Source organism: Myodes glareolus, chromosome 4, assembly GCF_982192425.1.
Source record: "Myodes glareolus chromosome 4, mMyoGla1.1, whole genome shotgun sequence".
In the NCBI taxonomy this organism is placed as follows: Eukaryota; Metazoa; Chordata; class Mammalia; order Rodentia; family Cricetidae; genus Myodes; species Myodes glareolus.
Window position 1 is genome coordinate 4910097 of NC_142029.1, and position 21435 is coordinate 4931531.

Consider the following 21435-nt stretch of genomic DNA (forward strand, 5'->3'; position numbering starts at 1 on the left):
CTGGTATTCCCTGGGATGCTTGAGATTTATCAGTGGGGGGTAAGGCGGTAATTCTTGAGTTCTTTTCTACGCCTCACATTTGTTTTTACCAACTACTCACAGTGTGGCTTCTTTTCATGAAAGTTCCTTTGCTATAGGGAGGCATCCAGGTAAGCCTTAAAAGCCAGTCTTAAAGATTTTCCAGCTCCTTTGCCAAAACTGTGAGTTTTGCTGGACCTGGTGGCGCACACCTTTAATTCCAGCACTCAGGAGGCAGAAGCAGGCCAGTCTCTTAGAGTTCAAGGCCAGCCTGGTCTGTGTAACAAGTCCAGACCAGGCAGAGCTACATGGTAAATCACAGTCTTTAAAAAAAGAAAAGGTTTCTCTAGATGAACAGAAAGAAAAAGAAAAAAAGAAAAAGATTCAGTTGTTGGTTTTTTTCAAGACAGAGTTTCTCTGAATAGTCCTGGTTGTTCTGGAACTCACTCTGTAGACCAGGCTGGCTTGAATTCACAAAGAATCACCTACCTTTGACTCATGAGTTCTGGGACTAAAGGCATATGCCACCGGGCTAAAAATCTCCCTTTTCTGCACTCACTAATGAAACATTATCTGAGAGACTAGAAAGGGTCAAAGGTTGCACAACAGGCCTGTAAAGGCCACCAAAGAGTCTCCCAGCACATGCTTACTTAAGAAAGGGTGACTTAGAAGGCAGCTATCTGCCTGGCCAGAAGGACTCAAAAACAACGCTTCTCCATTTACAATCAGTCATAGGCCCTAAAATCATGTCTGCGGAGAGCAGCAGGCTGATTTCCACAGCTGTGTTCTCTGCTAGGCAATAGAAACCAGGATTGCTTTACTCCTTCAAGGACTTGGGCTCTCATCTGGTGCTGTGAGTTCCTCAGTGGCTCAGCAGCTATCCCACACTAGCCAGGTCTGGCAGAGCAAGCCTCATGCATCTGAACCCTGGGCTTCTCTGATCCACTGCTAAGAATACTGCTCAGCATGGGCTGCAAAGCACGGGAAGGCTTGGGGTGACCTTCCTGGCACTTCCAGAAAACATTCTCCTGTCTTTCAGGAACTCACCCTTACTCACAGAATAGTCCATTTAGGAGGGGATGACCCCGAGGCCCTGGCCATTTTGCGTCCATCTGCCAAGCACTCTGCCAGAGTGTGGTGCCACTAGCTATGGGGCTCTGGTTGGTTTTTAGTTTTAAAAGTTTCATGTATGATCACTAGTGTGTCTGTGTATGCCATGCCATGGCGTGCATGTGGAGGACATCTCTGCTGAGTTAGTTCTCTCCTTCCACCTTTATGTAGGTTCTTGTGATCAAACTCGGGTCGTCCGGCTTATGCAGTATCTTCGATCTGCTGAAGCATCTCAGCAGTCTAGCAGGCAGACACGGAGAATGGGGCTTAGCTCCAGCCCCATGACAGCCATCAGCAACTGCATGTGTATCAACTAGGAACCCACAGCCTAGAACCAGCCCTGATTAAGAGCACTCACTGCTCCTGCAGAGAGCCCAAGGGCCATTCCCAGCACCCATGCTGGGTAGCTACAACCACCTGAAACTCCAGTTCCAGAAGATGTGACACCTTGCTTCCTCAAAATTGTACACCTGACACACACACACATGCACGCACGCACATAGTTTAAAACTGAAAAACACCAGGGGGTAGTGGAATACGCCTTTAATCCTAGCCTCAGGAGGAGAGGCAGGTGGACCCGAGTACAAGAACAGCCTGATCTACAAAGTGAGTTAGTTCCAGCAGAGCTAAGGCTACACAGAGAAACCCTGTCTTGGAAGAAGGGGGGAGGTGCTGAAGAGATGACTCAGTGGTTAAGAGCACTTGCTGCTCTTCCTGAGGATCTAAGTTCAGTTCCCAGCACCCACATGTCGGCTCACAACTACCTGCATAACTTCAGCTCTAAGGGGCTCTGATCACCAGTTTTGGCCTCCCTAGGCATCCATACACAAATAGCATACAAATACACATATACAGAGATATTCACAAATTTTTTAAAAAAGAAAATAAGACAAGGTTACTTATTTATTATTATTTATTTTCATATACAAAAAGATAAAACTTGAAATAGTTCTAGATTTTTCCTCCTATTCTGTTGGGGGGTGTGGCTGCTCCTTCACACAGGGGGAAAAACTACATTCACATCGGTTTGTTTGAGGACCCAGTGCAGAATTCAAGCAGCAAAACCCCAACTTAGCAGATCTAATTTCAAACTTGACACTCATTTCTAAAATTACCACAGGAAAAAGGAGCAAAGATTCACTGCAAATGAATGAACTATGATACAATGTTCTTTCCAAAATGTTTGCATTTTGCAACTGTAGTTACATGGATGTCTGCTTCAGGCCATTATTGGTGTGTGTGTGTGTGTGTGTGTGTGTGTGTGTGTGTGTAATATATATAGATATATATAAATCAGCACACTTTTCAAATCCAGACAGGGTAACAGCAACAAGCTTAACTCTGCATATATATATATATGTATATATATATTTTTTTTAAGACATGATACTTTAGTATAACTTTTGTTAATTCAGTAGTACAAGCTATTTTCTGATCTACAAAATGTCTGTTTTATAGCTACAAGGGTGGAAAGTGTCCCACTACATTTACACCCCACATATTCTGGCAAACAAACAGTACTCAATCGAATTGGAGCCCCAAACTAGAAGTTTTTAGTTTCAGTACTTGAGAGAGCTTCCTCACGTCTACAGCCTGAAATCACAGACTAGTCACACTTCCAGACTTTGCAATGACTCGTCATTTTAAACTGTAAGAAACAGATGAATCCAAACTTTTAATTACAATTCATATATACAAGTTAGATAACACAGCTCAGTGAGACTTAGCTACCATCCTAAGGGCAGCACACACACTCTCCACTAAGTTAGACAAGTCTTAAGTTTTTTTTTCTTCCAAATAATGTACAAATCTAGAAGTAGCTGGTAAAACTGATATATAAGATGGTAAATAAAAAGTGACATTTTCTGTTGGTTCCGAAACTGCCCCTGTGAAATTCGATGCTCTGCTGTACTTCCAACTCACTGTCTGTCACGTGCCAAATGCTCTTCTCCATGGGAATGGACATCAAACTCGACGCAAGGTGAGTTTGCACAACACTGAGACAGATTCAAGGGCAGATGTGGAAGAAGAGCAGCAGGTGAAAATGTGGCTCTAACATCACCGTGGGGACCGTGTCGCGCTCATAATCAGATTCTCTCGTACAGTGGAAAAATGGCATCGTGTGGATTTGTGTCATGGCACTGAAATCTCCAAGTCTGTTCTAATCTGCAGTAACCCTCGCCTTCAGTTCTCAAGTACCGCCCAATTGTCTTTGCATTTTTATAGAATTCTGGAAAAGAAAAGTGAGGGAAAGCAAGCCGCTGGCATTTTAATAATTACGCTCTTGGTGGGCCTAGCATTTCAAATGAGGTCTCCTGCCCACGTGACAACTGCTTGCTCCCAGGCGGCCTCTGACAACTTGTGTTTCCTACTCTGGTCTCCGTCACACTTTTCCCTTATGGAGAAATTATTTGGCTAAACTCATACACTTCACTCGTGGCAGTGCTCTGGGAAAACCCCACTAGGGCTAAAGCACTTGCAAGGACTGAGGTCAGCAGTCCGCTAAGCAGGGCAGACACCAGACACCCGGAGGGCTGAGTTGAAACCCACCAGGTACACGCTGACCCTAGTGTCCCATGGTCAGCGGGACAGCAGGGCGGCCCAGGGCAGGCAACTCATGGCTGAGTTACTACTTTTATTCTCACCCTGCCGCCTGTGCCCCAGAGACAAAAATTCAGATGTGATGACAGCTGGTTAATTAAGCTTTTTGAACTGGTAAAAAAGGCTCTTTAAAAAATATATATATATATTTATTTAAAATACATCAAAATGACAAGCAGCCATATCCCACAAGGCCTAATTCCACAGCAACGTACACTACAGACATCTTCCCAGAACGCACTGTGGCAGTGGACAGGGGTGGGGGTGGGGCTTCTACCCTGCTGTTTGACGGAATGTTCTAGGTCTGAGCTCTGGTGACTGGAAATGCGGGCATTACAAAGAGCTCATCTTTGGAGCTCATTTGCGTGTGAGACCAGCCAGTTAGGTTGCTTTGCCTATTCAGACACATGAGAATACTGAACACGGCAGAATGCACAGGACACAGGAAGCACCGTTCGGATGACACGCCCAACCAGTCCCACCGCAGCGCCAGGCCAGGCTTGCCAGGAGCCCCCGGGTCCATTTGGGAAGAGTTTTATTTAAAACGAGGCAGTGCCACACTCAGTGGGCCTCCTGCACGTGTGGTAAGAGTCGGCAGTCATCAAGAGAGCTCAGGCGGTGACACCGTTCAACATGAGGTCTGAGGTAACCGGTTCTTAAAGTACCCGGATCACACAAGTGCATCCAGAAATTAGGGCTAGAAAGGAAGGCTGGGAAGGGGCGGGGGCTAGAGAGACAAGTAGAGAAAGCTTACTGCAGTTGCTTTTGGGGGGTTAGTGACAAACCAAGGCACAACAGAATTACATTCCGAGACAGGCGGCTGGAGAGCACAGAAGTCTTTTATGGGGAACAGAAGCAGGGGAGCTGGCTTCCAGAATGCAGCTAGAGCTGGGAATAAGTGTCCCCAGCAGAAAGGGGATAGATAACATGTAAAACAACATTCTAAACCAACCAGGATGAACAGAGACCACGGCTGGCTTGAAACAACACACTAAGGCTCTCTTAGCAGGAGCACCCATCCAGTGTTCTCTAGGGCAGCAGGCTGTAGCCAGCAGGCAGGGTGTGGGGAAGAAGTCTTCGGTTGGACCTCAGGACTGGCCACGGGCCATGATTTAGCTGAATTATCCACCTCCCCCGTCCCTATGCAAAGTCCCACCCACTCTCTCCCCAAAATCAAAAGTTGAGATGAAGGCTGCCTAAGCCTTGCCAGAAACCCTCTGTGGGCATCTGAAAGACACCCCGCTCTGAGACTGGGGTACTGAGCTTCCTCTGTTGGTTCCTGCTTCACAATAGAGCAGAAAGCAGCCCTGATCAAAAGAGAAAAACTGTGCCTGGGAACCCTCCACTTAATTCTTTCATTAAATCCATGAGTCCCACGGTTTCCAAAGAATTACTCAGTATGGTCCTAGATGGTTCTGGTTAGTGATCTCAGGCCACCAAATCCCATTTGAATGTTTTCTATGGCCCAAATCTTTCTCTAGATGCGTCCCTCACAGCTCTGTGCTACTGCTTCCAAACCCAGTCAGGTGAGTACCTTCTATGTAAGGAGCAGACCCAAACCCAGTCACGTGACTACCTTCTACGAAAGGAACAAAGTTTCAACCTCAGAACCCCTTGTTCAGCATAAATCAAACCCACTACAAGCTCCTCCCTTCGCCTGGCCACTGTCCCCTCCACAGGCAGGGAGCAGGACTGAGACCTCACTGCCCTGTGAGTGGAGCTTGGGCCACGGGGACTCCGGGCTGCCAGGGTATTCAGGAATCCATTTAAGCGCTAAGCTCCAGCCCTCGTATTCCAGTGTGCGCACGATCCTGAAAGTAAAGCTCATCGGCTTGGATTACAGAAGCGTTCTCACCCCGACTCACTAGTTTATAAAAATAATCTGTATTACAAAACAATCTCCACACTGTGTGGAGGCGACTGTCACGTGACAGAACTAAATAGGTGGGTGGAGCTACGGACTTCATAAAGGAAAACTTCAAGTGACGTCTCTTAATAGAACTACTCTTATTTACAACACTATCTAACAACACTGATGCAGAGTGGTGCGGAGTCAGGGAAGGGGCCCGTGCGACAAGGGTGGGTGCCCCAGAACTCGAGGCAGTATTTGTTCACTCACAAAAAACCCACCTTTGCTTGCCCCTCCCCACCAAAAAACTAATGGGGTCGCTCGTCTCCTAACTGTAAACTCTGTTCCGACGGCAGCCGACGCTAACTCAGCCTAGCCAGGCCACGGACGGAAGCCTGGAGAAGAACGAGAGACTGTGCAGAGCCCATTACCCCACACTGGCGCTTTAATTCTCGAGGGAAACGAGGTGTTTCTGTGGATGGGGAAGTGGCGCTGGTTGGCCTGGGCACTAAGGAGACAGGCATAGCACCGCAAGTGCAAAGTCTTCCTTCCTTCACACCTGGAAGACGCCAGCATGAAAATGCTAAACTTGGTTTAGAAAAAAAGATGTAGGCGTTCCCGATCTCAGTTCAAATTGTCAGCCCAACAGTAATTTATAGTAATCGCAAAGAACTCCAAATAGCAATATCCCAATAGCCCGCCAAAGAACTTGGGCTGATTTATTGATTGAGCTAATTTTTTAAAATGTGTTGGAATCAACTAATTGATTCCCAAGGAAGTGTTTTAAACTTAATTTAATGTTCTATAAAACTAAATCATTATCCCAAAACACTTCCCTAACCCTCCCAGAGGTCTGGGGTACATTCCCAGTAGGATTGCTGGCTACAGAGCTACCCAGAAGCACACATAAAGAACTACGCATTAAATCCTGGATGCATGGAAAGTTTAGCATCTAAACTGTAAAGGACTGAACTACTCGGCCTACTTACCTAAAACAATGTTAGCTGGGATTTAAGCTCAACACCAGGCCAAACTAGCCAGCTGCTGACTACGTCTCAATTTCGCCTTTACAAAGCCAGTAATGAAGGGGAGGTCACGTCACCCAAGCTGAGAGGAAAGGGACACCTTGTCGTCACCCTTTCTGGCCGTTTCCCCAGTAGTAGAAGGATGGTTGAACGGCACACAACACTTCCGGGAAAGGTGTCGCCTGCTACCCCTGAAATGTGGGCCAGGCTGGATCACCTCTCCAGACGCGTCACCAAGTCCGAAAGGATGAAACAGGCGATGCTGAGGCTCAAGCTGGATGAAACTGCCCTCCGATCCGGGGACACATCTAACGAGTCACATTCTTGAGAACAGTGGCAGGAATTCAACTATAGTACAGTGAGCTTTTGCTGTATTAATTATTTAGGAAAAACAAGACATCCTCCTACCCAGCAGTATACACCAGGAACTTCACACTAAAAATGTAAACTCTGTGAGAGTGAGAGAGCCAGCCAGTCCTCTGGCCCTGGGTGGAACAGTCACTTCTTTGCCTAAGCGGCTAAGCATAGGAACCACCACATGTCAGGCTTTCTGAGCCAAAACGCATGGCAAACATTAAATAGATGTAGGCTGGCCACCAAGAAAATTCCTTCATAAAGCCCAAGGCCTAGGACAGAGTAGCAAGAAAGAGAGGGTCACGGGTGTTGTCCAGGCAGGAAGGGAGGACAGAGTAGGGTGGCAGGATCATACACTATGCTTGAAGTACCAAGCCTTGTCAGGAAGGCTGGCCCAGCTGCACCCAGCAAGCACGGTAGCCTCGTGATGAGAAGTAGCTCTGCCCTTTGCTGTGGAGGTCTGAGCAGAAGGGCCAGCACGTCCCCTTGCATCTAGTGTTGGGGGCACCAGGCCAGCCCATGTTAGCCCAGACGCTGACGGCTGTCTACGCTAACGGCTGTCTATGGTCTTCCTTGCCGTCTTCTGCAGAACCCCACGACATGGCAGCCCTGCCTTCATTTGCTTTGTCCTCCTCTGACACAGCCACAGAAGTCTCTGGCAACGGATGACTGCCTGTTATCACAGGGATTTTCAACCAGAACATTCTCTGCCAAAGCCCACAGCCACGGGAGCCTATCTGGACCACAACATGCAGTGAAGGGAAAAGAAACTCTCTAGCTGGTTCTCTCCTGACTGATCTCATCCCTCTGAACACACGGGGACCTCCGCTGTCTTCCAGAAGCTTAGGGACAGGGGACTCGAAGGAAAGTGGCATAAAATCTGTGAGAGAGATGGAGAGAGAGAGAGAGAGAGAGAGAGAGAGAGAGAGAGAGAGAGAGAGAGAAACAAGGACCACCCTGGAAAATGACCTAGCTCCCAGCCATGAGCAACTGGGCGTGTTACCCAAAGGTGGTCTCCAGCCCCTACTCACAGACACCACCACCCTGACTCTCCCTTGTCCAGGCCATACCTAACAGGTACCCCCTCGTGACACTCCATTCTGGTGCAAAGGCCTGACGAGGACACTGTTGTGGCTGGACACAGGGTCAGCAAAGTGGGAAGCCACCCCCAGAAAAGGTATCAGGCCTGCCCTGACTGGGATGTTCCACACCAGAGCTCAGCCAGGCCAAGATGCTTATGACAAAACCAAGCCAGCACACGAGAGAAAAACACCCAGGGTCACAAGAGCACACGGGGATCTGGGTTTAGTGTTTGGCACAGTGTGTGACTGGTGACGGGGTTACTCCCGCAGCGAAGGATCTACATTGCTTAGTGGTTTGTTTGTTAAGGGTCAAGAGTAGAGCTCTCCACTGCCTGAGGAGAAAGCTAAAGAAAGCAGATATGGCACTTTCAATAAATAGTTAAAGCTTCTTAAAGAAATAGGTGGAAAGGAAAAGCAACTGCTGTAAGACCTGTTTCGCTAGGAAAAAGGTATTCTGAGAGAAGGAAATCCCAAAGCACAAAATCAGGCGGGGGAGGAGGGGTCACACATAGCTCACACAAAGTCCATGCCCCCCTAACTACCTGGCCAGCCCACAGTGATCCACAGAAACGAAGACCAAGGTCTGAGAGGGAAGTCATCTGGCCTTCCTCAGCACCCTGTACAAACACCCACAGAAAAGAAGAAGCCCAGGCTGCCCTGGGCACCACGCACCTCATGCTGAGGGGAGCAGCCCAGCTGGGAGCTGTGCCCCCCCAGACTTCACAGCATAGTCACAGGCATGCAGAAGGAATTAACTCTCCTGTGCTACCTCACACGGGCCTGAGGGCTGTGGTTCTGCCGAGTTAAAGCAGGGGTGTCATCCTGAATACTACCCAGGGGACTTAAGGATCAATACCTGGCCCTCTAAGCAACCCGGGAGGAAGTGGCCTACCCTCAAGACAGAGATGTGCTGTTTAAATCCGGTCTAAGCCAGCGGGACGCACGCCCAGACGGCTCAGCCGACCTACAGCTGACGACTGCTATTTACAGGGAGCTTCTAGCAAACAGATTGGTAGTGCTGGCGAGAAGACACAAGCTTTTTTTTCTTCTTCTCTATTTCTTTTAAACTTCCTTGTCATAAAAGCCAACTTACATTAAAATATACTTCCTACAAGACAACACAACTAACAAAATATATAATTAATAAAACGTACACAAGTAGAAAATTCTGAGGTATTTCTGGTTTGAGGTGGTCTGTGGTCGTGAAGTTACTTCCTTTACATTTTAAAATTTAAACCTCGGAAGCCACACAGCAAAGGATGTATATATATGTGGATGTCTGTGTTCTGTCTGAAAAAAAAAATTTAGCATGTTTCATAAATAAAAAAAAAATTCCAATGTCGAAACAGCAGCATTAGGAACATTCACCGCCTGGAGCAAGGTTATGGCGTAAGAGAAAACAGTTTTAGAATATGCACCATGCACCGCTTTAAAGGGTCCAGAGAAAGCTGTGTCCAGGAGCCTCAGACAGGAGCCAATAATGCCTCTGCATGGGGCCAAGCCAGAGCTGTAGGCCAGCAAGGCTCCCACCCAGGGATCCTCTGGGCCACTCACCCCGTGCAGTGGGCGCCACAGGCATCTCCCCAAACTGCCAACAGGAAACTGCAGTTCAGTATCTCCTCCATGAAAAAGATCCACAGCATCCATCTTGTCTAATGAAGAATGTCCACTAAGCTGTAATGCCCCCACCTAGTCTTAAGACGCCAGCAAGGTAGTATTTCCTCCTGTGGGCAAGCCCAAGTTAGTGTGAAGAAAACGGGCAGGTGGGGCAGCCTGGCCCCGCTCCTGGACGTTCCCCAGACCCTGCCTGTGCTTGCTATTATTACTGCTCGGCCCCCAAAAGGTCCTTGCCCTCGATCCCTTGTTACCTGAGAAAACAGCCTCCACAGCCAAGGGTGTTGCTCCAAATGTGCCCAAGTCCAGTGTAGCTCTGCTCCCAACCCGCCCCAGAAACATCCTCCCTCCCAACTTCGGACTAAACCACCCTCCTCATCTCAGTTCCCCTCTGCTGGGTCAGGATGACACCCATCAGATTCATGGAGACACATCTGCCATTTCTTAAGCTCACTGCCTGAAAAGGGAGAAACACAAAATAAGGGGGTGGGGGACCCCTCTTCTGAGCAAGGGTATGTTCATGTAACAGTCTTCAAAGGTTCCTCTAGTAGAGATTGCAGCATTGAGTTTCCTAGGACAGGAGAGGGGTTTCTTTGTGTTACAGATGCTGAGACGACACAGAGAACGCTGGGGGAGACAAATCCCGAAGGACAGGAGGTGGCTGAGGCTCTTCAGCACGGCGCTGGTTCTGCATTCACAGTTCAGCACCTCAACGCCTGCTGACGTGTCCGCTGTTTGCAATACAGTAGAACAAGATGCTGGTAAAAACTGATCCAATCCAAAAATAATATTATTAATAATAATTATAATAATAATAAAAGTCAAGGTAAAATAGCAGCTGCATTTTATGTGTTTGTTGGTTATATGGGATTTCCAAAACAAAACACAACTTTTTTCCTTTTTTCTTCAGATCCACTGAGTCTGGAGAGACACTCGTATCCTAGGCTTAGATGCTGGACTCTTTAGGGGGCAGGTCCACATTGGTGACGGAGGTCACCAGAGAGACTAGACAGTCCGAGGTAGTGCCGTTGACCGACCTCCTGATGAGAGACACCCGCTCTTCTACGCAGCCCGCAGAAAGGCGAGCCTCTGCATCATGGTCCCAGCACTCCTCAATGGTCACACAGAGCTGGGCCAGGCCCTGCAGAGCGGAGGGAGGGAAGAACCCTTGTTATGGCAGCAAGTGACGATGTGTCGGGATCAGACACAGCCATTGCAGGTCAATTAGAAGGCTACAAACTGCAGGCCCCCATAGTCCTGCCCTCCCATCAGTCACCCCACTGAGTCCAGGCCTCCCTTAGAGACCCACAGAACTGTTCACTAAACTTCAACACAGGAAGAAGAGGAACTCCTGTTCCCCCGGAGCAACTGCAGCTGCTAGCCTTGGAGCACTAAACTCAAATCAAATTGTGCACAAAGTCCAAACACAAAGGCCCAACATTTAGCAATTGGGCCACTGCAACTGGTTCAAATGGGGACAAAAAGGAGGTCAGGGTCTACCTTATTCCCCACAACCTCAGAGATACATCCCTAGGGTCCAGGGAACGTGGCGGCCCTTCCTCCACCCCCACAGTCTCCTGAAGCCCGCTCCCTCACCGGATGCTTCAGCCAGTGATCCTTAATGGTGGGCCGCATCTTCTTGTGGACAACCACCTCCTGCAGTTCTTCCAGCGAAGGGTGCTGGCCAATCTCCTCCTCAAAGGGCAGCATGTACTCATCGACAGGCCCTGGGAAGTGAGAGGCTGGTGAGATCGCCCGACGTCCAGCTCCCAGTCCCCAGCCAAGGATGACAGGGTTGCCACCCACTCACCGTCTGCAGCCTTGCAACGAGAAACAAGCTCCCAGAGCACCAGCCCCATAGCGTACATGTCGATGCGCAGGAACGCGTCTCTCTGGAAGTTGATGGCTCCCTCCAGCACCTCAGGGGCCATGTACCGTCTCGTGCCAACCTACAGGAAGACAAAGGAGAACAGGGTCTCCAGAGACCAGCTACACTCAAATACATACTCAGCTGGGAGAACCCAGCCTGTGTACACCAGACCAATTAAGACAGAGTCAAAGCACAAAGTCCTGCTCCAGAGTTAAGATCATAGCTGATGATTACTGTAAAAACACCACAAAGTGGAGACAGTACTGACGAACTAGCTACACAGGTCCCAGAACATCCCGACAAGCTACTCCAAGGCTTTGTGCTCTACTGAGATTACTACCTAAAGTAAAGCCAGGCACTCAGAAGGTGAGGCAAGAGAGCCAAGTTCCAGCCCCGCCTGAACAACACAGAGACCCTCTAATAAACAAGGAGATGGAGAGATGGCTTAGCTCCTGTGGCACTTGTCACTCAAGTATGAAACGGAAGTTTGGATATCTAAGGACCCACATAAAGCGGCTTGCCTGCAACACCAGTGCCTGGAAAACAGAGTCGAGGTCCCCAGAGCTAGCTGGCTAGACTGACGCAAGAGATCCCGGTTCAAGGGAAAGATCAGCCGTCATATACAAGGGGGCGGGTGATCAAGCAAGACACCCAGCGACTACCTCAAGCTTCCACAAAACTGACCCCTAAATAAAACATGCACACACACACATACACACTAACATGCACGCACGCACATACACACATACATACACATACACACACATACACATATGCACACAAACACATACGCACACCACACACACACACACACACACACACACACACGAGAAATGTATTTTTGAAAAATAAGTAATTACAATAGAAAAAGACTGAAATACAGGAGGAGTGGCCGAAGCCCAAATGGGGAGCCTGGATTGCTCAGCTGCCTGGTCGGAGGAAGCTTCGCCAACCTCCAGGCCTTGGTTTCCCCGCTGGTAAGACAAGAACCATGGTTCTCTGAGTTCCCAGGTAGCTCCACAGTGGCTCTGGCTGAACGCAGGAGCAACAGTCCTGTGCTGGCTCCTAACTCCGGCTGTCCAGACTCCTTACCTGCCCATGGGTGTCCCCTGGGGGCTTCCCCGGCTCAAACCGAACAGCCAGGCCAAAGTCTGCCAGCACAGCAGTGAGGTCACTCTTCAGCAGGACATTCTTGCTTTTGAAGTCCCTGTGGAGGCCCAGAGTCTAGCTGAAGCTCAGCATCCACACCCAGGCCACCATGAGCGTGATGGATCAGGGCCCTCCGCCCACCATGGCTCTCACAGCACTAAAGCTTAGGCTTGCAACTCCCAGCTTAAACCATCCCCAGCTCTCCGGGGGAAGGAGGCAAAGCTGCTTGGGAGTCCTGTACCGCCATCTCCAGAAGGCTTCTGCCGGAGCCTGCAGAACAGGCTGTGGTGGCTGGGCAGATCCTAAAAGTCAGCCCAAAGATTCTCAGAGGATACGGCACACGAGTCTTCGAGAAGTTTTCAATGTTTGGAAAGGGACAAGAGTCTAAAAGCAGCTTGCCACAGCTGCACGGCAGGGCAGAGCAGGAGAGTGGGCGGGCTCAGCTCTGCCCTGATTCAGGGTCCTCAAGCCCTCAGTCTCCCCAGCTTCTCTCCCAGCCTGGCTGTGAGGATTAAACTGAAGACCACACAGATGCTTCAGGCCAGCCCGACACTTACTAGGCACTGCTGCTACGCTGAACTACGTAAGCCAGCGCCAACCTTTGCCACACACACAGCCTTCTCTGTCACTACTGTCCACACCATGGGGAGCCCTTCAGCTTTGAAGCCAATAGTCAACAGGGTGGCTCATCCCTGCCTCAGTCACAGGGCCAGACTGAAGTCGCTCTGGGGCCTTGACTAAGCTGTAGTCTCTGTGCTATTACTCCACCACCTCTACAGGGGGCTGACAGAGACAGCTTCACCTCACCCAACTGGAACACGGTTCAGTGAGGTGAACCCTTGAGTGTTTGGAACAGCTACTGCCAGAGTCTTTTTTGGGGGATAGAGGGGATGAGAAGGGTCTCATTGTGTGGCCTTGGTTGACCTGGAATTCTCTGTGTAGAACAGGCTGGCCTTGAGCTCACAAAGCTCCACCTGCTTCTGCCTCCCTAGTGCTGGGATTAAAGGTGTGTATTACCCAGCCTGGCCCCAGTGAGTGCCATTTAATAGCACACAACAGTGCCAAGTTAACTAGGTGGCTCTTAAGGTGAGATTCAAGGCTGGCATGATGGCTCATGTCTATACACCTAGAGTCTGGAGGCCGTGGAGTCATGAGTTCAAGGATAGCCTGAGCTATATAGCGAAAGTATAAGTCAAAAAAAAAAGGATGGCCGAGTGGTGGTGGCGCACACCTTTAATCCCAGCACTTGGGAGGCAGAGGCAGGTGGATCTTGGGGTTCAAGGCCAGCCCAGTCTACAAAGTGAGTTTTAAGACAGTCAGGGCTACACAGAGAAACCCTATCTCGAAACACACACACATACACACGGGAGGGGGGGGATGGCGGATGGCGGATGGCTCAGAAATACTAAAAGATACTAAGACAGTTTTAAGAGCCCTGTACCATTTCTGTTAATAACCTATCTTTTGCCTTTTTAAGCTCATCCCGGGAGTAAAATGCCATCGTCATTATACATAACCAAACACATGAGCTATACCAGCAAGCATCAGCAAACAAACCTACACAGATTAGATAAATAAAGTTCTTTTAAGGATACAAAATGCTCTTGACCAACATCTGAGAACTGGAAAGGCCAGGTCTCCTAAGCAAAGGAGTCAGCACTTCCTCGTGTGCCCAGCAGAGGGCTCCAGAACACTGGCCTGGAGAGCTAGCTATCCCGGCACACAGGAAGGCCAGGTTTGCTCTGACACACCACAGGACGGCACCTCTGGTTTCCAACACTAGCCCTCTGAGTAACCCAGCACAAGTGCAGGAAGAGCTCCTTAACCCAAGTACCTGTGGGCAATAGAAGGCTTGTGGCCCTCGCCACGGCACCAGGGCACATCCTCGTGCAGGTACGAGAGGCCTCGTGACATTGTCTCTGCCACATGACACAGTTCGTTCCAGGTGATGATGTTCCCCTTGAGGTAATCCGTGAGGGAGCCCTAAAAGAAGGCAGCACAGACTGTGGGCAAAAGCTCCAAATGCAGGACAAGAGGCAACCCAACCCAACCTCTACAAAAATGCAGAGTGGGCAGAGTGATAATTCTTGCCACAGAAAGTGGCCCAGAGTGAGAGGCGCACCTGGTACAGGGGTCACCTGACCTAATTACAAAACCGCCTTGAGACCTATCTGTCCCGCTGGGGTCTTTCCGGCGGGTGTAGCTCACCTTGTCGTGGAAGGCTGTGATGAGCCACAGCTCCACCTCCAGGTTGGAGCCTCGCTTCTCGGCAGCAATGAACTGCAACAGGTTCTCGTGCTTCATGCCTGGCGTGCTGAAGATCTCCCGTTCGCTCTGCCACGACTGCTTGTCCTGCGGCAGGGAGGCAGCTCAGTCCTGCCCCTCGGAGCCCCACAGCAGTATAGCCACCCAACACATCCGTCTCCATGCCCCACCTCAGCAGTTTCAAGACACATCTAGAGAACCAGGCCAAAGGCAAGCCCTGAGGAGGCTGACGCCAGCACCCCGATTTACAAGTGGGACCACAAATGCTGATGGAGGTACCCAGGGCCAGTCAGCAAGCACTTGATTTGCTAAGCGTCCTGGGCAATAGCTACTTGGGTTGCCTGGTGTCTGAAGCCTCTGAGATCATAAAGTCAAAAACCAAACTCATGGCCTGGAGAGAGAACTCAGGAGGTAAAGTCCTGCTTGACAAGCACGAGACCCAAGTTCGGATCCCCAACAGTTACACGCCTTTAATCCCAACACTTGGGAAGCAGAGGCAAGCGGACCTCTGTGAGTTCAAGGCCACTGAGTGCAATGTCAGCCTAGGTCCCCAGTGTTGGAAGCAGAGATGGAGGATCCTTGGGACTTGCTTGCCAACTGGCCTATCCAATCAATGAGCCCTGGGCTCAGTGAGAGACCTTGTCTTGAAAAAAATTAAAAAGTAAGAGGCTGGAGAAATGGCTCCAAGGTTAAAAGCACTGGCTGCTCTTCCTAAGCACCCAGGTTCAATTCCCAACGCATACATAGAGGCTCACAACTGTCTGTAACTCTGGTCTCAGGAGTCCAACACCCTCTTCTGGACTCCACAGGCAACAGGTATGTATTGGTAAGCACAGATGCATGCAGACAAAACACCCATACACATAAAAATAAATACTTCTTATTAAAAATAAATAAAAATGTGTAAAAGGCAGAGAGCCAGGCATGGTGGTACACACTTTGAAGTCCAGCACCGGAAGTGGGAGTGGAGGCAGGTAGGTCTCTGTGGGTTCCAGGCCACCAGGACTACACACTGAAACACTGTCTCGGAAAAAAAAAGTGGGTGCGATCAAGGAAAAACTCAGTGTCACACTCCAGCCTCCACATACAGACCTGTGCAAACATAAACATATAAACCACATATACAACATGGAAGTAATAGCGAAACCCAAAACCAACATGGGTCAAAGTTTGGCAGAGCCTGACCCTGACTCCAACGTGGACCACAGCGAGAGAAGACGGCCTGGACACTCACCTGGAGTGGGAAGATCTTTACAGCCACAAAGTCATTCATGAGCTGAGCCTTCCAAACGCAGCCAAAGCGACCCCGAGCCTTGACCTCCAGCAGCTGCAGTGGCTTCAGGCCCACCAGAGGGGAAGGGGGTGGAGGTCCGGGGTCCTGGGAAAGCAAGGACTAAAAGGAGTCTGTCCAGCCGTCCCTCCTCCCTGCCCTGCCCCCACGCTGACACCGGCTCACCTCATGGACGTCCACGTGGCCGTAGGGAGGCTTGCGATGCCGATACATCCAGAAGGCCAGCAGGACAATGAGGGAGAGGCCCCCAATGGGCAGCAGCGAGTAGGCCAGTACCGTGAGCAGGGTGGGGGCTGTCGGGGGTGGCTCGTACGTGACTGGGGGGACACACGGAGCCCTGTGTCACACGGCCCACCCACTCCAACACTCCAGTAGGTCCTGCAGCTACTCCCACTGGCTCCAGGGCGCCCCACTTAGACCCCTCTTCCCACGGGCTCCTCACCTTCTGGGCCCCCAGGCTCCGGCAAGTGGGTGAAGCGCTCGTTGCAGAAGTTGCCTTCACAGCAGCAGAAGTACACCTGGGGGTTCTCCTCAGTGGCCACACACTCCTGCCTGAAGGCCCAGAGTCCACATTACAAACTCTGGCTCTCCTGGGCCCCTTCCCACAGACAGAGCAGCTCCCGGGAACACTAGCAAGCAGGGTGAACCCTCTTCCCTTGTAGAGCAACCCAAGTCTAAGAGGGACAGCCAGGCACAGACAGACACTGAAATACTGCCTGAGTTCAGGAGAGCAAATCCACCAGTACAGGGGCTTGGGATCCTGGGCACTGCCACAGAAGTCGTTTTCCAACTCAGGTACCCTGAGATCAGGGGGTGACCAAAGCACGGGTGGGCTTCAGCAGCGGGAACGCGCCCCCGCGTACCTGTCGTAGCAATTGAAGTCATCCAGCCAGCAGCCCTTCTTCACGAGTTCGATAGTGCCCGAGCTGTTGCGCCAGGAGGCGTAGCAGTGCAGCCGCTTGTCCTGCTCGCCCTCGCAGCGCTCCAGGCCGCTCTGGTTGGTGCGCTCTAACTCCCAGTTGGCGTTGTAGTAGATGCACTCCCGAGTCTCAGCCTCCCCACGCCCGGAACCTGTGCCCCAGAGAGGACAGAAGCTGAGCACAGGCCAGTGACTTGGAATTGGGCAATGACGACGTGCTGAAGGCACCAGGAGACGACACCAACCCACCCCTCTGCCCTGACACTGGACCCTTACCACCCATACCCAGCAGCTCTTAGGAAGACCAGGCTAGGGTTTTCTTCCTCCGTCCCCTGCCCACACCAGCCCATAATCACGCACCTTCCTGCACTCATTCTTGCCTGGTACGGCAGAACACCTAAGCTTATCCAAAAAGAGGAAAGCTCCCGGGGTCACCAAGGGACATTTTTCTCAGACAGGAGGGCTAAGCTGCAAGCACAGAGCAGCTTCCCAGCTGGGTTTGCCACACCCACCCACTCTTACACATTCTTTCCCCAACAGAAGTTTCATCCAGATAGCTGAACACTCCTCCACATAGCCTATTCACCCAATCCATCTATCTCGTCAACCCTACCAAGCAGCCACAGTGCCAACTGCTCTGACCACAATGACCCCATTAGACTTTGGGTGTGTAACCAAGAGCCAAAGAAGGCCAGCCCTGTCTTGGTCCCATGGGACCTCCCGACAAGGGAGTGGCATTTACTACCTCACTTCCAGAACCCTATGTGGAAACCCTAAAGGAAAGTGTATTACCTGGGCCCGTCTGCACCTCGACCCATCTGCACCCCAGCTTCCTCTAACTGCCACCAGACCTGAGGTTGGCAGTGTCCTAAGTTCCTGAGTTCTAGCACAGCTAGAATTCCAGGGTCCAGTGCAGAGGAGGGTCCTGGCTGGCTATTCATAGAGGAGTCTTCACTATAGCAGCTCAGGTCGGAGCCACTCCCCACCAGATCACAGCTCCCCACCAGAGTAGGGAGGCTCCTTCCAGGGCGTCCCAGACTTGGGCAAACAGCCAATCTCAAAGCGTCAGGCAGGACCCACAAGTTCAAATCGTACCCAATCGAATGGCAGTACCCAGCCTGGCCCAGATAAAAGGTCTCAGGATCCAGAACAGGGCTCAAATAGAGGTAGGCACTGGCCTCTCCCAACCAGGACCTCACTCACGGACACATGCGCTGGCGTCCCCAGTCAGGACTTTGTTCAAGCACAGGGCTTAAATCTGTGGGCAAGACTCTGAGGGGGAAAGAGTGCAGGCTTTAAAACAAAGCCTGAACAAGTGCCCGGAGCCTGGGTGGCACCTTTATTGCCCACATGCCCCAGGCTATGTGTGGAAGTAACTGGCAATGGAGCTAAGTGAAGTACCCAGTCCAGAGAGAGAGAGAGAGAGAGAGAAAGAGAGAGAGAGAGAGAGAGAGAGAGAGAGAGAGAGAGAGAGAGCTACTTCTCTCCAACCTGGAGTCTCACTGAACCAGCAGGGAGTTCCTGACATGTCCAAAAAGCGTGTGAGTAAAACAGCCCAAACAATCCCCAGGAGGAAGTGAGGCGTCGGTGCCACGAACACTTGGATGAGAAGCAGAAACTACTAATATTAATTATTTGTGTGTGTGTGTGGTTTTCTGAGACAGGGTTTCTCTCTGCAACAGCCCTGACTGCCCTGGAACTCACTCTGTAGACCAGGCTGGCCTCAAACTCAGAGATCCACCTGCCTCTGCTTCTGCTGGAATTAAAGACGTGGGCCACCATGCCCAGCTGAGAAGTAGAAGATTGTTAGTTTGTGTGTGTCCTCAGCCATTGCTTCCTAGATGCCCAGCTTCCCCACAAGACTGGAAAGCTGACCCCAAACAGATGGACAGAGCGCCATGGGTACACTGGTTAAAGAAGGACTCTGGAAAGAAGGGCTAACAAGGCTGGGTGGCCTCAATATGAAGCACTGCCCCTACAGACGCTGAGGACTGACCACAGGCATCATGGATGTGTGGCTCCATGAAGCCTAGGCTCAACCTCCAACTCCGGAGGGCATCCACCTCCACTATGACAGCTATCAGCTCCTTCTTCAGGGTCGGGAGTCACAGGGGAACAATACACAGAGGGGCCTGAGGCTGGTCTAGCGCCTCTCCAGGCTACTGTCAGGCAGGAGTCCCTCTGGCACTTCCTGGAAAGTCCACCCAAAGGCTCAGGATGTTACCTGAGCAACTGACCAGACCCCTCAGACTCCAAATCCTGCGCCGCAGCTTTGCCCGCTCTCCTAGCCACTCTGTAAGGCTGTGACTGACAGCCCCTGCCTCCTAGGGTTGTGGTGATCCTTCCAGTCCAGACCTCACACCAAGCCTGCCTGCGAGCTTTGCAGCCCATGTGACATTCCACACCCCTCCCACACCACACCCAGGCTACTGCCAGCTGGAGACCCAGGGGCCTCCCACTTCCTCTCTCCTCCCAGGCTCTCTCTTCACGCTCTCACACTGGCTATTTATAGCCCATGGCAGAATTCCAACCGCAAGGCCACCTAGCCTTTTAATAGTTGAAGGCCTCCCGCCCACACCCCCTGCAGTCAGGTCAGGAGTCTCTTCTACTGGCCCTGCCTGCTCACCCATCCCACCAGTCCCCAGGACCACAGCCAAGGCAGCTAGGGATGGGGAACCTGGAGGAAAAGGGTGGGTGAAGCTGGAACATAAGAACGCACAGCGTATGCGCACGAACACTGCGGGGGGGGGGGGCAGACACTGGGGAGGAAAGCCCAATGAGAACCTACAGCTTACCCAGGAGCTGAGGGCATGGCTCAGTGGTTAAGAGCCCTTGTTTTTGCAGGGGACAGCATCCACCTGCAACTCCAGTTCCAGGGGAATCCAGTGCCCTCTTCAGGCCTCCATGGGCACTGCACACACATGGTACACATGCATGCAAAATAAAAATACTCAAAAAATAAAAATAATTTTTTTTTAAGAAAAATCAGGGGCTGGAGAGATGGCTCTGTGGTTAAGAGCATTGCCTGCTCTTCCAAAGGTTCTGAGTTCAATTCCTGGCAACCACATGGTGGCTCACAACCATCTGTAACGAGGTCTGGTGCCCTCTTCTGGCCTGCAGACATACACACAGACAGAATGTTGTATACATAACAAATAAATAAATATTTAAAAAAAAAAGAAAAATCAGGCTGATCTCTGTGAGTTTCACCTGTAGGTGTGTGCCATCCAGACACCCACCTGGCACTTAGCTAGCTCGTGCCACACCCTGAGCACCCTACAAATCACAAGAACCCTGAGAGGCCACCTCACAGACCCACCTCACAGGCGGCAGAACTGGTGTACAGTGGCTTTGCAGCTATTCCCTGAAAGTCCCATGCTTCAGAGCCACAGGCCTAACTCCACTGTCCTCCGGTTGGACCCTCGGGCTATGGATAGCTACACCACCTCTGTGGGCGTTTCCTCTCGCAAACTGTGAAATTCTTCTCCAGAATAGCTGCGCTGGTTTGTCAGCAGCTTCCCTGGTCAAGAGCCTCATCCATGCTCCCCTGTGACTCAGATAGCACCTGCCCGACTACAAACCTTTCAGGAGAACCATTCCCATTTCCCTCTGTGTGGGAAGGTTGGAGAGTGGCTCAGCGGTTAAGAGCATTGCCTGCTCTTCCAAAGGTCCGGAGTTCAATTCCCAGCAACCACCTGTAATGTCTGCTGGTGCTCTCTTGAGAAAGAGACCTGGTTAGACGTCCTCATTAATTTAAACCATGAAACCCAACATGGACAGGTTCAGTAGGACCACTGTAACACCTTGTATACTTCAGCATTGCCAGGGCATAAATTTCATTTTCACTTTTGAAAAGTCTATGTTCTTGGGAATACCCCATTTATAACTGCACACTAACCCCACCCCAGCTAGTCATATTGTCAAAAAGAAGGATGCGTGACTGGTGCCAATGTCTAGGACATTTGTGTTTCCCCAGTTTATTTTCTACAATTCAATCTAATGCTTTCTTAAAACCAGACATGAGTTCTAGCACATTCATGATTTAATTTCTTTTTTTAATTCTTTTTTCCCTTCCAGTTCTGGAGATCAAACAGCATTTCACGCAAGCTAACAAGTTCTACTACTGTCCTGCGCTTAAATCCTTCGCTTAAAATATCCTGTGTGGCCACTCTGACCTGGAAAGGAAAGTTCCCCTCTAGTAAAGTGCCTCGTCTTTGAAGGGTAGCGCTTGGGCTGCAAGCCTGAGGTAATCAGCCAACCTACCATCTCTCTCTCCCTGGAAGACTGG

The 21435-nt window shown here is 50.6% G+C and overlaps 1 protein-coding gene across 3 annotated transcripts in view; it reads right to left on the bottom strand.

Annotated features, from left to right (window-relative positions):
• Positions 1-2023: 2023 nt before the first annotated feature.
• Acvr2b (activin A receptor type 2B) overlaps positions 2024-21435 on the bottom strand; it is a 36801-nt gene continuing 17389 nt past the window's right edge. For 2 of the 3 annotated variants that reach the window (XM_085689035.2, XM_048423499.3), the window contains exons 2-11: positions 17092-17299; positions 16671-16780; positions 16394-16545; positions 16172-16315; positions 14881-15024; positions 14507-14655; positions 12616-12730; positions 11464-11602; positions 11250-11380; positions 2024-10794 (exon numbers count right to left, since the gene is read on the bottom strand). In XM_085689035.2, the coding sequence (XP_085545161.1) occupies positions 10600-10794; positions 11250-11380; positions 11464-11602; positions 12616-12730; positions 14507-14655; positions 14881-15024; positions 16172-16315; positions 16394-16545; positions 16671-16780; positions 17092-17299 (1487 nt within the window). In that variant the 3' untranslated portion in view covers positions 2024-10599. Of the gene's footprint in view, positions 10795-11249; positions 11381-11463; positions 11603-12615; positions 12731-14506; positions 14656-14880; positions 15025-16171; positions 16331-16393; positions 16546-16670; positions 16781-17091; positions 17300-21435 lie in introns of all 3 variants that reach the window. The other variant, XM_048423498.3, reaches the window with a different exon arrangement.